The following is a 14,583-nucleotide window of genomic DNA, read 5'->3' as shown; positions in this document are numbered from 1 at the left end:
AAATTCTAAGTCCTAAACACCCCAAAATACAAGGGTAAAATTGGAAATACAAGTAAAATAAATTCTATGATTAAAAAGAACTTAGGAGCTAAGGTCCAAAAGTGGCCTCACTAACCCATTCCTCTTGCCTCCTTTAATATATCACCTCTTGGTCTTCTCGGCCTTAGTGTTATTCCATCATTCCCTCCCTCTTGAAAATGATTTGACCTCAAATCAAGAGGTTCCTCATGGTGGACATCATGACCAACAAAAACATAAAAATAAGCATTAGAGGTAATAGTATATGATAGAAATGGAAAGTGTATCCTAAGAGGAGTTCTACTAAAAATGCTAAAAAGATTGTCTAAATTAAAAGGACTAGACTTTCTAATGTTAAGGATAGGATCCTCCCCACGGTGAAGTCTAGGTGTATAACTAAAACCTAAAAAGGTAAAAAGACTAAAACTATAGCACACTAATGTATTAGTCCTAAAAACTAAAATATCTTGTTGGAAGTGCCCAATGTAATGACCTAGGTATGTATTGGAAAATAAAGTAAACTTAACTAAAAAATTACCTAAACAACTTTGTATTGCATAATTTGTTAGATACATATGAGAAAAAGATGTTAAGAGGAGTCTAGGAAACTCATATAATCTAAGTTTGTCTTGTAGGAAAGTATTCAAGTTAAGTTCAAATAAGTTTGAACTTCCTTCAAGATCAAAAATAGAAGATACAACACCATGAGATGTATCCAACAAACCATACAAACCAAAAGTTGGGTGCTTTATGAAGAAAACTAAAGTAGAAAGAGTCTTAAAGAAAGAAGACTTATCTTCCTTGGGCACCACCAAGGAAGTAGCACAAGAAGTGGGACTAAGTGAAGTCCACTTCTTCTTCACTAAATCTTGAAGTTGAGATTCTTTTTCTTTAAAAAGGATTTGTTTTTGAATCTCCACTTCATGACTAGTGGCAACGTGAGAGAAAGAGTTAAGGTCTTGATGAATGAAGAAAGTCTTTTTAAAATCATTTTCAATGGGAAAGTGACTCTCTTCAAGCATAAGCCCTTTGGAAGAAACATTATCCTCCTTACTCTTCTCTAAGAGTGTTGGTTGTTGTTTTTCATTTTCTAGCCACTCTTTAACCTTCTCTATACTTTTCTTTATTTTTTCTTTCTTTTCTATTTTCTTTTCTTTTTCTTTCCTTCTAAGTTCCTCCTCTCTTGTTGTATTTTCTTGCTCATGCATACTCCTAGGAACTCTAACTTCTTTGCCTTTTTGAGATCTAGTTGGAACAATCCTAGGTTGGGATCCACTAGTTTCTCTCCTCTCAACTAATTTTGCAAGTAGTTGTTTTATTTCCTCATTATTTTTTTCAAACTCTTTTTCTTTTCTTCTCAATTCTTCATCTCTTTTTATATTTTCCGCTTCTTTTTTTCTTAGGTACTTTTTGAGTTGCCTAATTTCTTCCCTAACACTAGACCTAGTACTACAAGAGTTATGACCATGGACACTAGAATGATCACTCATCTTTGATCCAAAAAGGTTTTCACAAAGTGTTTTCAAAAAGGTTTGAAAAAGTTTTCACAAAGAGTGAGTGATAAAAGGGTTTTCACAAAAAAGGATTTTCAAGGTGCAAGATAGGTATGAAAAGGCCTAAGTGTACAAAGTGAACTATCAAGGGAGGTGGACTACTAAGAATCACTTAAAAACCAAGCCTTTTTAAGTAAAAATCACTAAGCCTTTTCACACTTTTCTCACAAAAACAATTTTCACAATACTAAGGTGTGTGATGTGCACGCCCCCCTAGTAGGCAAATGAAGCCTTCTAAGCGAAACAAATAAACAATGTAAAGTCCTAGGCAAATATACTACCAAAGCTTTAAAGCATGCAAAGGAAAGCACTTAAAGCATATGCTAGTCGGTTTCCTAGGTGAAGGTTTTCAAATCACCTTCAAACTACACGAAACTACCACCAAATTGAAAAGGTTTAAAAATGGCCAATTACAAACCAAAAATGAATGAAACCAAGGCCAAAAACACAAGAGGCCGAAATTTAACAAGAAAGAAATAAGTAGAAGAAAAAAAAAGAAAAAGGAAGTCTCCAAGTCTTCAATTCTCCACTCCTTCACAATGAACACCCAATGTTAGTCTTGAAATGGTGTTTGCACTCTTTGAATTGGTGTGATCCTCCAAAGTTCCTTGAACTCCAATCGGACAACCCCTCCACTCAATCCACCAAGAAAGTGTGTAGTGTTTTAGAAGTTTTCCCCACCTAGATCAAGAAGAAAACACAACCCAAGAGTACAAGAGGCCAAGAAAGAAAAACTAAAAAGACATAATTAAGAAAAGGCTAAACTCAAATGGAATTTATGAGACAAACTTAAGAGTAGAAGAAAGACTCAAAAACTGAAATTAAGGCACATTAATAAAAGGAAAGCACACAAAAGAGTAATTCCTAGAATGGCACTAGAATAGAATTTAGCAAGTAGGCTTAAAAGAAAAAATTATGCACTTAACATGTTTGATTTATTGTCTCATTCGGCCATTAAGTATTGTCCAATGGTCCAAGAATTAACTCCAAGTGCTATGGTATGAAAGTTGGTCCAAAACTCCACAAGTCTAGCAAAGGTTCCCTTTTTCTTGTTTTTGGTTTCTTTGTTCTTTTTTGGGCTTGTCCAAGTCTTGGCTTTTTTTTTTTTTTTTGTTCAAAGTCCAGCCACTTTTCTCTTTTTTCTTTTGAATTTTATACTATTCCTTTGTTTGGGTTTTACACTTGTTTTTGGTGGTTTTGTTAGCAACTTTTTGGAGTATTCTTTTAGCAACTTACACTAGCTCAATGAGACAAAATTTGAGTGTTTTTCTTAAGTTTTTAATAGCTCACGTCCAGCAGCAAAGATAGGCATATTGAAATCAATTTCACACTCAAATTATCAAACATCATGTAGGCATACAAGTTCACCAAGGAATACACAAAAAATTGGCCGAAAATTTGAAGTAAGTATGTGTAAAGGAATTAATCACACATGATATTTTAAGTGATGTAGAACATGCTAGAACTAATTAGCATGCATGATTGACTCTCTAAAGCACATCAAGGACTCATGGCCATTTTATCAAACAAGTGGCATGCATGTCATTTTTTGTTCATTTCAAAGGCTAAGCATAAAAAACTTGGAATTTCTTTCAAGGTAGTTCAAAGAGACAAGCTTATGACAAAACCGGATGGATTAAAAAAAAAAACATTAATGTATAACATGCAGCCCAAAATTTCCAGCAACTCAAAAATTTAAAGAAAAGAGCAAGAACCTAAATAAGAAAGCCTAAAATGCCAAGATGATTCACAAAGAACATATGGTATGAATCAACACATGAGAAGAGATTTATGGATCATCAAAATATGGCAATTAAGATGATTCATTTAGGCACACTTAGGAGACATGTAAGGAGGACATGACATGACCGAATATTTTTAGAGATAAAGAGATTGTTACCCTTGAAGAACCAAGGCTCTAGATACCACTTGATGACATCCTTACTTGCATGAACTTGAGATGATGAGCAAGGAGGAGGACGCCTTCTCCAAGGATCAAGTTCTTCAAAGGTGGACCAAGGTTTTAGGGTGGATGATGATGGAATGGACGAAAATGAAGGTTGGGTAGAAGGTGTTTGAGGAAATGCTTGAGAATGGTACTCTAGGGTTGGCTCACTTCATGATGATGAAGGCCACTTCTAGGGTTGTTTCTCTCAAGGTGGAGATGGTAGGGTTTGGCCGAAAATAGCCAAGGGTGACTAAGGAAAGATATAAAGGCACTAAAGGCTCTCTTTATATTCAATATCCAAAGTATTTACAAGGTGTGGGGTGTTGGGTATTTATAGGAGGGGAGGCATCTAGGGTTGCATTTGGAGTAGGCAAATGCATTCCAAATGAAATGCAAATGAACCCTAGATGCAACTTGGTGGCCAAGGATGGAATCTTTTGGTTTAGATTGGCTATATCTAGGTGCATGATAAGACCATGCAACCTTTGCCCTCCACTTAGGCCTAAGCCTTTCTAACACCAAAAATAGATCCAATGAACACCAAAAAAATGTGTCACCCTTCTAGTTAACACCCTAGCCCAAAATTAAAAACCTTAATCATCTAGAGCACCCCATAATACAAGGGTAAAAAGGGAAATACAAGGAAAAATAAATTCTAAGTCCTAAACACCCCAAAATACAAGGGTAAAATTAGAAATACAAGTAAAATAAATTCTATGATTAAAAAGAACTTAGGAGCTAAGGTCCAAAAGTGGCCTCACTAACCCATTCCTCTTGCCTCCTTTAATATATCACTTCTTGGTCTTCTCGGCCTTAGTGTTATTCCATCATTCATGGCCTAATAAAAATTTGTATTTTTGAACCTTGTTTTGGTTTAGTGCAAATTTCGCACAACGACATATTTTTAGCCCAACGAAATTTGAGCATGTGAACCTTGTTTTGATTTTGAGAAAATTTTTCTCAGCCACATCTTCTTGGCCTAATGAATTTGTTACAAATTGAGTTGCATTTTTTTATTATGTTGCACACCAAAAGCTATTAAAGCATCTTTAGGAAGCTTTAGAGTGTCCAATACACTTCTTAAGACACTCTTGTATATATAGGCCTTTGCTCAAACATGTAAGATACTTTTGAGTCAACTAAATGAAAGTTTAACTTTATTTTAAGAGAAGATTTATCTTGGTTCATATCAAAGAACTTGGTTCATATAAAAGGGAATCACCTTTGTGGTGAATCTTCATCAACTCATTGTGATTGTGGTGTTCATCCATTTCTTGTTTATTCCGCATTCTTGTTCTTCCATTGTTTAACTTGTTCCTACACTCGTGTGTATATTGATGAGCTAATTGCCAAAAACGATCAAAAACTTTCTTCGATCAGATCGTATCAACATATGTTATAGTATATGTTGCCTCTCCCCAATAACAATTAGGCATTCCTTTTTCTTTCAACATACACTTTGTCGTATCAAACAAAGTTCTATTCCTTCTTTTAGCTAATCCATTATGTTGAGGGGTATAAGGAGTAGCCACCTCATGTTCAATACTCTTCTTTTGACAAAAGTTAGAAACTCTTTAAAGTTATATCCTCTACCTCCATCAGTTTTTAGAATTTTCAATTCATGGCCACACATTTTTAGTGACTTCATTCATAAAAGTCATAAAGTATTTGTTACCTCCCGATGATGAAGTCTCAATCGGGCCACATACATCTAAATGAACCACTTCCAGTGACTGTTTTGAATGAGAAGGTATATAAGACTTTGAAAGTTTTCCTCATTTGCTTACTTACAAGACAACCTTTACAAACTTGTTTTGGTGGTTTAATGGAAGGCATCCCAATCACCATCTACTTTGCTCCAAGTTGATTTAGACTTTTAACATTCAAGTGCCTAAATTTGTAATGCCATAACCACCCTTCATCCTTGGTATTTGTGGTTAACAGACATAATACCTTTGCTACATTTAAATTTACTTTGAAGGTTTTGTTCTTGGACAAAGAAGTCTTTAACATTAATATTTTCTTTGAATCAAATATCTATATATGATTTTCCTTCAAACTCATTGAGAAGCCATGCTCTTATAACTATTCCAAATTAAGTAAATTGGTCTTCGTTGATGGTACATACAAAACATCAATCATATATGTAGATTTTCCATCTTTCCTCTTGATCACAACTTTTCTCATTCCCAATACTATAATGGTATTGTTATTTGCCAACTACACCTATTCTTGACACTTGCATCAAAATCAAGTAATTAATCTCTATGCATTATCATATGATTTTAACAACCTATGTTAATATACCAAGATTTATAGCTATCACTTTCAAATTTGTGGCTACCATCAACAACACTTGATTGAAATTCAACATTAGATTTTCCTTTTCCTCCTTAACCACTTTTACATTCTTTTACAAAATGACCCCAATTTTTGCAATTGTAACATTGAATATAAAAATATATGTATGTCATTGTATTTCTATCATTCATCATTAGAAGTAGGGTTACATTAAATACATAAAACTAAGAGGGCATAACCCTACACTCGCAACCCAATTAGTTTGTAACCTAACAATTAGTTTCTAAAAATTTACAAATTTGATTTATGCATTAAAAACTTTAAATTGAACGGTTGGATCGTTAAAATTTGATGTAAAACATGAGTTATTAAACGGAATAAGTCTAAGTAGACTTACTCTTAGAGTAAAAAGATCCCTCCTCATATATATATATATATATATATATATATATATATATATATATATATATATATATATATATATATAAACACGTACGTACTTAAGTGGGCAATAACGTGCGAATATGCCACTTGGGCGATTGACGGGTAAGGCCAAGCTAAACGGCTGGTTTGAAAGGTCAGCAACAAATAAGCCAGGATTGTTCCAACAACAAAAAATTGACAGGCCGAGGAAAGGGATTATGGAAGGGCGTGAGTTGGAGAAGGCATCACGGGCGACTAAGATTCTATGCAAGTAACTGAACTAGAAGACAGAATTGGCAAGAGAATATTTAGGTGCCCTTTTACAAGACAAAAGCAGCATCTTTGTAAACCCCGTTCTTGCTCAAACCAAACTATATGACGCAACCTTGTGTTATAAACAAATATTCCACAAATTTGTTTATTGCATAAACTAGGTGACTAATAGAAGTTCCGTGGTTTAATTCGTTAGCTGTCAAAAATGAAATACAATTTGAAGCATCAATCTTACATAGGAATATCCTACATTGCCCCTAATTGGCATTGAAATCTAATGGTTGGTGTTTACAACTTATTATATAACCATAGCTAATACATTGGCAAATAATTATATAGTAGATAGCCTCCTCCACATTGACTTAGCAGCTAGTGAACTAATAGGCTAGGTTAGTGTGATGAGTTTATCATTTTCTTTCCTGACAGCAAAGCCTTGTTCCATCAGTGGGAGCAATAGGAAACCATGTTGTAGCCGTAGAGGTTTTGATGTTATAAGGTCAGAAGTAACCATGGCACCCAGAGAAAGAAGCCAGTTGTCAAAACAAGGACTTCCTCTTGCTGATTTACATGTACAAGAGGTTGTTCACAGGCAGTCTCAGATAATTAGTCCTTGTAGCATGCCTAAGCCACAGTTCGATCCCAGTTTTCTGAATGATGCCTATGAAATGTGCAGAAATATCTGCGCGGAATATGCCAAGACCTTCTATCTAGGTACAAATCAAATCCACTCTTTTCTTAATTGTAGATTCTTTCAACAGGGATGGCATGGCCTTTTGTTTTGTCTGACTTCCTCCAATTCTAAACAGGAACCTTGCTTATGACGGAAGAAAGACAGAAAGCTATATGGGCAATTTATGGTAAATAAATAATTACACTGGAAGATAGAGAGCAAGTTGCAAATATGTGGTAGTTTTGATTTGTTGAAACACTTGTCTGCAGTTTGGTGCAGGAGGACGGATGAGCTGGTAGATGGTCCTAACGCTGAGTATATGAGCTCTGCTGTTCTTGATAGGTGGGAAGATCGATTGCACAACATTTTTAATGGACATCCGTATGATATGCTTGATGCTGCTCTTACTGATACCGTCTCCAAGTTTCCCTTGGATATTAAGGTCATTACCACAATTATGTAACCATAACTATAGTCGTACTTCACAATCAGATACCACATTCACACTAGCTAGTAATATATAGTATGTCGTATGTCATTGTTTATGATCTATGATCTATCAAATCAACTCTTGTATTTGATTACAGCCTTTCAGGGACATGATACAAGGCATGAGAATGGATACAAGGAAGACCCGATACAACAATTTCCAAGAGTTATATCTTTACTGCTACTATGTGGCAGGAACTGTTGGCTTAATGAGTGTTCCAATAATGGGTATAGCCCAGGAGTCTGTCATCCCTGTTCAAAGGGTATACGATTCAGCACTATATCTTGGTATAGGAAATCAACTCACAAACATTCTTAGAGATGTAGGCGAGGAGTAAGTTTCTTCTAATTGGTTTTCTTCACTGTATTGACTCCTCTTCTGCTTATGTTTATATACAAAGACTAATATACGACCTTACTCTTTTATTTAGTGCATTAAGAGGTAGAGTCTACCTTCCCCAAGATGAACTAGCCCAGTTTGGTTTATGTGACAAGGATGTTTTTTCAAGAAAGGTCAGTGAAAGATGGAGAAAGTTTATGAAACATCAAATTACAAGGGCAAGATTCTACTTCAACCGGGCAGAAGAAGGAGTTCCTCAGCTCGAAAAGGCCAGCCGTTGGCCGGTACGTATATTTTGAAATTTGCAAGACCCACATATTGGTTTTCTGACTTGAAAACATAAAACCAATATTCTGCTTAGTAAATTTGATAATCCTCAGCTGTCATCTCATGTTTTTTTGAGGGGAAGCTGTCATCTCATGTTAATAGCCATAGAAATTAGAAAAACTAGAATTGGCTCGTGATCTTCCCTCGTTAGTTTGAACAACAAAAGTAAGTAATGAGATTTCCTCAAGACTGTCCATAGCTCTAATTATAATTTAACCCCCGATATGGAATCAAATGATTAATTAAGATTGCCATGCATACCATGTGTTAGTGTTAAGAGAACTTTTAATAGAAAGTTTCTGAAAATAGCAAAGATTGGTGTGGATCATTTGTAGAGGTTGATGTTTTTCTTTGTGTATGATGTACAGGTTTGGTCCTCATTGATATTGTATCGTAAAATCCTGGATGCAATTGAAGACAACGATTACAACAATTTGACTAAACGAGCCTGTGTGGGACGAACAAAGAAATTTTTGACGTTGCCTTTAGCTTATACTAGATCCATCTCAGATCCCAAAACGAAATTTCTTCCAAGGCTTATCTAGCAAAGCAAACAAGAAGCCGAAAACAGTTATATGGAGCCCATAAAATACATACTTAGCTTCGTTGTACTTGTACAGACGATAGGCTTCAGATAATATGAATACTAATTAGAAAACTTATTATGGAAAAGGGTGCGCATCGTGCTGACTAGACGGAGTCTTCAGCTTGATTGTGGTATTCGGACAAGGGAGAATGAATGCTGAAAATGTTACCTGATTGTTGATTGTTGTGCCATTTTTTTGGGGTTAAGAATTGTGCAAATGTCCCCTCAAGATGAAAATTCTGAATGTATAAATTCATTTCTTTCTCTTTAACCTCATTCTCCCTCCAGCTTAAGAGTCGTCTTGAACCAATGTGTGAAACTGCATCTATTGAGGATCCTCAAAGAATAATAAATTTTCCTGGAAATAACTGTCAAATTGCTCCGTTTGAATATGTTAACTGCTTAACTTGCACAGATCTCCTACCTACATGAAACCTTAATTAGTAAATTATAAACAAATCTATTCAGCAAATTAGGAGATGGCATAGGTGAATTATCAATTATTTAATGAATCTTCGTAGAAAGAATCCTTTTAGAACCCACCATTCATCATTTTCCAGAATCGAATGGAAATTGACCAAGTCGCAAAATTTTCTACCATGTTTTCACTGTATATTGAGTTAAAACTTAAAGGAGTGAACATTTAAAAAAAAAAAATCAAACCAGAAAAAGGAATTTAATCTAAGGTTTACTAAGGAATATGGAAATGAATTGGAAGAAGAAATTACGAGAAAAGAAAATTAGAGTAATACATATTGAAACTACAAGAATCAGTGACAGTGGAACACCGGAACTTCACAAAACAGGACATCTTTCTAGTTCCAGAAATTTGAATTTTCTTTCATTGAACCTGATGCTTTGGGACAAAAAAATATTTAAATTGTTTAGAACAACAACAAAGTCATATCCCATTAGGTAAGGTGAGCAAAAAGTTACTCTATAAAAATTTCAAGTAATTTTTTAAGCTTTTCATTATTTCATATGCATCTAGACAAAATATTTGCAGAAGTATGCAGTAAACTGCAGCAAATTTTACGACAATTCGACAACTTGAGCTAATTTAGAATGTCTGAAGCAAAGGGCAATGACATGCCAATAGGGCCTTTGGCCTAGTGTTAAGTGGGGGACCTATCTATGGACAAAGCTCTTCTACCATGCTCATGAGTTCAATACCACCTCCTCCGAAGCAAGAAAGGCAGAACAACAATCTATCTGTTTCAGTTCAGATGTATCACTTATATATCATTTATACTAAACTGTAGCCAGGAAGTTTAAAAGCAATTCTCTTATCTATCATTTCCCTTAACCTCTCCGCATCCTTAAATCTCCCAACACCAACAAGAATATTGGACATAAGAACATAATCCCCACCATGTCCTCTCTCCATCTCCAGTATTTTCCTGGTCACCCTCTGACCGATTTCAACATTATTATGAACACTACAAGAACCCAGCAGCGTCCTCCACATCACAGCATTGGCAACCTCACGAGGTACCTTTAAAGCAACCTTTTCAGCTTCTTCTAACCTCCCGGCCCTGCCCAGCATATCTATCACACAACTATAGTGCTTGATATCTGGCACAAGTTGACAATCCTTTACCATTTTAACAAAAAAATTGAGCCCCTCCTCAACCAATCCTCCATGACTACAGGCACTCAAAACGCTAAGGAATGTCACACGGTTTGGCCTCAGCCCAGCCTTCTCCATGCTTTCAAAACTCTCTAGAGCTTCCCTCCCCATCCCATTCATTGCAAAAGCAGAGATAGCTGAAGTCCATGATACCAAATTCTTCCTCTGATCAGGTATCTCCTTGAAGAATTTACTCACACTCGATATGCATCCACACTTTGCATACAAATCAATTAATGCATTTGTAATGCGTATATCAAAGGCATTAAAGCCTCTCTTCTCTGCATAACCATGAACTGATTGACATATCTTAATACACCCAATATTTGCAATAGTAGGAAAAATAGTCAAAAGAGTAACTTGAGTAGGTTCTATATCATCAACTTCGATCATTTCCCTAAACAAAGTTAAAGCTTTCATAGGCTGATTCATACGTGTGTATCCATCAATAACAAGAGTCCAGGACACTACACTCCGAGCAGGCATCTGATTAAACACAGAGCAAGCAAGTTCAACCTCACCCCATTTAATCAAACCAGCAATAAAAACATTCCAAGTAACCAAGTTTCTGTGCGACGTTTCGTAGAACACCTGTGCTGCTTCAACTGAAAGACCGGAACTTAAGTACATTTGCAACAACCCAGTTTGCACGTAGACATGAAACTGAAAACCCACCTTGAAAACGAGGGCGTGGAGCTGAATCCCAAAGTGGGTGCAGTTTGAGTGGGCAGAAGCGTGGCAGAGGAAGGCAAAAGAGAAGGTGTCAAGGGAAGGGTACGTGAAGAAAGTGTGGCAGTGTTGGGTGTATCTGAAGAAGTGAAGAGCTTCGTGTGGGTAAGGCCCAAGGGAGTAACACCGGATCACGTTGTTGAAGAGGAGTAAACAAGTGGGGGTGTTGTTAAAAGGGTAATGAAAGAGGCCAGAAGTGATAATGTGAGAGTGGACTTGTTGGAGAAGCTGGCGTTGAGAAGGGTCTTTGAGAAGAAGAGAGAGCAAGTGCTGTGGGTGTTTGGGTTTGGGAGCTGCGGTTTCAGGATATGGAAAACGGTGAGAGACAGCGGTGGATATGGCTACACGACCTGAAAGTGAAATAGGGTACCTCAGTTTCAAGCGTGACATACCAAGTGTAATGCCCAATGGCATTCGCAGGGCATATTATACTGAATTTCATTCGCAATATTTTTTCCTCGAGTAAACTACATTCATCCCTCACTTAGCATTATCAAAGTAGTTCTTTGAGTTAGAGTTAGTAAAAAAAAAAAAAAAAAAAAAAAAAAGGGGAATTAGTTGATACGCTGTTTCTTTTGAAAGAAGTAATTTAACTTATCACTTAGATGACACACGTAATCAGCTCGACACATACTCATATGATATCACATTATTTTTTTCTTCTAATTTTTAGGATAAAATAACAGTGAAAATATGAATCAAAACAACAGAGTTGTAAATGACAATTTAAAGGACTTATCAATTAAAAAAAATTTAAGTTTGGATTAAAAGTCTCGGATATTCCTTCCATGTATATTATAGATATCATTTTATATCTTTTTTACTATTTTCTTATGATATATAGACACGTCTTTTTTAATTGACATGTTATTTAATTTGTCATTTAATATGATTAATTTTTTAATATTACAATAGTCTAATTTGTTAATTAATACATTATTTAATTTGACATGTTATATATATATATAAGAATTTTTTATTAACTTAAATATGTTTTTTTTTAACAATCTGTCATGATCCTTACATTTAATAGTTAAACTATTATCATAAAAAATATTTAATTAATTAAGATTAATATATGACCGATATTTGGATTCACTTACTTCGAGAATTAATCTACCTAAATTTATTTCACTCAATAACTTATATTTTACATTAATTTTAATGAGCCAAACATTGAAATAAAAAAAATTAATAAAAAGATCAATTCTGCAAATTTAAAAAAAAATGAAAACTATTTAATACTTCATTTCATTAATTTCAATTACGGGTAATCATAAAAGCATTTTATACATTTATTTGAATTAATGAAATGGAGTATCAAATGATTTTTAAATTTTTTTAAAAATTATAGATTTGATCTATGCATTAAAAATTTTAAATTCAACGATTGGGTCGTTGAGATTTGATGTAGAACATGAGTTATTTAACGAAGTAAGTTTAGATAGACTTACTTCTAGAGTAAACGGATCCCTCATATATATATATATATTTGAATTAATGTAAAGAAGTATCAAATGGTTTTCAATTTTTTTTTAACTTATAGATTTGATCTATGCATTAAGAACTTTAAATTCAACCGTTGGATTATTGAGATTTGATGTAAAATAAGAGTTATTGAACAAAATAAGTTTAGATAAACTTACTCCTGAAGTCAATAAATCCTTCCTCGTATAATATATATATAGTAGAAATGTATTTATTTCATTTAATAGCTCATGTTTTACATCAAATTTAAACAAACTAACCATTGAATTTAATTAAATGAATTATCGAATAATTTTCAATTTTTTTTTAAAATTTGCAAACTTGATTTACACATTAAGAACTTTAAATTCAATAGTTGAATCATTAAAATTTGTTATAGAACATGAATTATTAAATAGAATAAATTTATGTAAACTTACTTCTAAAGTAAAAGAATCCCCCACTCTCTCTCTTTATATATATTCATGAGCTCTCTCTCTTTATATATATTCATGAGGATTGCTAACATACTTTCATCATAATTTTAGTTGGACTATATTAGCAATCTATAATCATAATTTCTTTCTCTTTTTCCATTTTTTTTAAGTTGATTTCTTCTCACTCTTCTCCTATCATTTTTTTTTTTTTTTATGTTGTTGCTCTCATCTTACATTGACTTTTTTTCTTTTCTTACTCAAGACTCAACCCATGCGGTATTATTCTTATGTGATCTGTCACAGCAATCATCAGGTCATACTCATCCACCACTTTTGCCATTGTACCCTTTTCTTATTGCTTTGGTTCTAACCATTCTCCAGCATTGTGCATCTTTGTTGTACCATCCAATTGAAAACACCATCATGATAGGGGTGGAACTTTCCGTCGCATTTGGAAGGCCCCCTCCACGTTGTTGAGTGCCAAAATGGTATGCGTTCCAAAGGGATTATATGCGGGGAATGAGTGCCATTGTATTTTCAGGATGCTTCTCTTAGATGTGGAAGATGGATTATAATATTCAATTTAATAGGTAAAAGAAAACCACCAACTTACCAATATTTGTCATTGTTTAAATGATATCTAAGTATTATATTACTCAATAACTTTATATTAAATGTGAATTTTGTAAATTTAGTCATTGAATTGTAATTTCATATCACTTTATATGTTTATATTAAATTTTGTTAAAATTGAACAACTTGAAGCTAATCAAAATATTCATAGTTTATTATATTTTGAAATGTATATATTATGTCAATTTTATTTTATAAGAATGAAGTATCAAATCATCTTAGATTAATATAAAATTTTGTATATATGATTTAAAAATAAAGAACTTTTAATTCAACGGTTGAATTTATAAAATTCACATTTAATATAAAACTATTGAATAGTGTAATATTCAGTAAAAATTACATTGGTGTTGTTTGAACCCTCCTCTTTTTTTTTTTTTTTCTCTCTCTCTATATATATATATTTATATATATATATATATATATATATATATATTATTTAACATATATGAAGTTGAACAATTTTAGTTTTTTTTATTTTGATTAATATCTTAATCTTTTAAAGATAATTATTTAAAAGAAATTAGTTGTGATTATATATATAATTCAAATAAAAAACTAATATTAAATTAATACCATAAGTTAAATAAAAAATAAAAATTATTACAACAATGATAATATGTTAATAATTTAAAATAGTATAAAATAAGTTGTTACAAAAAAGTAGAAGGTGTTATTATAAAAAAAATACAATAAAACATAGAAAAATATTTATACTCATATATGGACAATTACCAATAATACTTATTAATACTAGTG

The 14,583-nt window shown here is 33.5% G+C and overlaps 2 protein-coding genes across 2 annotated transcripts; one reads left to right on the top strand and one right to left on the bottom strand.

The window, feature by feature from the left end:
* The first annotated feature begins 6,664 nt into the window (after positions 1–6,664).
* Positions 6,665–9,199, top strand: LOC109793525 (phytoene synthase 2, chloroplastic). The gene is made up of 6 exons (XM_020352988.3): positions 6,665–7,227; positions 7,323–7,373; positions 7,456–7,628; positions 7,774–8,009; positions 8,107–8,299; positions 8,711–9,199. The coding sequence occupies exons 1-6, from the start codon at positions 6,915–6,917 to the stop codon at positions 8,885–8,887; spliced, it is 1,143 nt and encodes a 380-aa protein (XP_020208577.1). The 5' UTR covers positions 6,665–6,914; the 3' UTR covers positions 8,888–9,199.
* Positions 8,878–11,759, bottom strand: LOC109793524 (Pentatricopeptide repeat (PPR) superfamily protein). Its single transcript, XM_020352987.3, has 2 exons — positions 10,057–11,759; positions 8,878–9,352 (listed from the first exon to the last, which is right to left on the bottom strand). Exon 1 carries the CDS (start codon positions 11,699–11,701, stop codon positions 10,175–10,177), a length of 1,527 nt encoding a protein of 508 aa, XP_020208576.1. The 5' UTR covers positions 11,702–11,759; the 3' UTR covers positions 8,878–9,352; positions 10,057–10,174.
* Positions 11,760–14,583: the final 2,824 nt, after the last annotated feature.

This window comes from Cajanus cajan, chromosome 3 (genome assembly GCF_000230855.2).
Source record: "Cajanus cajan strain Asha chromosome 3, NIPB_CcT2T_4, whole genome shotgun sequence".
Taxonomy (NCBI): Eukaryota; Viridiplantae; Streptophyta; class Magnoliopsida; order Fabales; family Fabaceae; genus Cajanus; species Cajanus cajan.
This window is presented reverse-complemented; position numbering and strand designations above follow the sequence as displayed.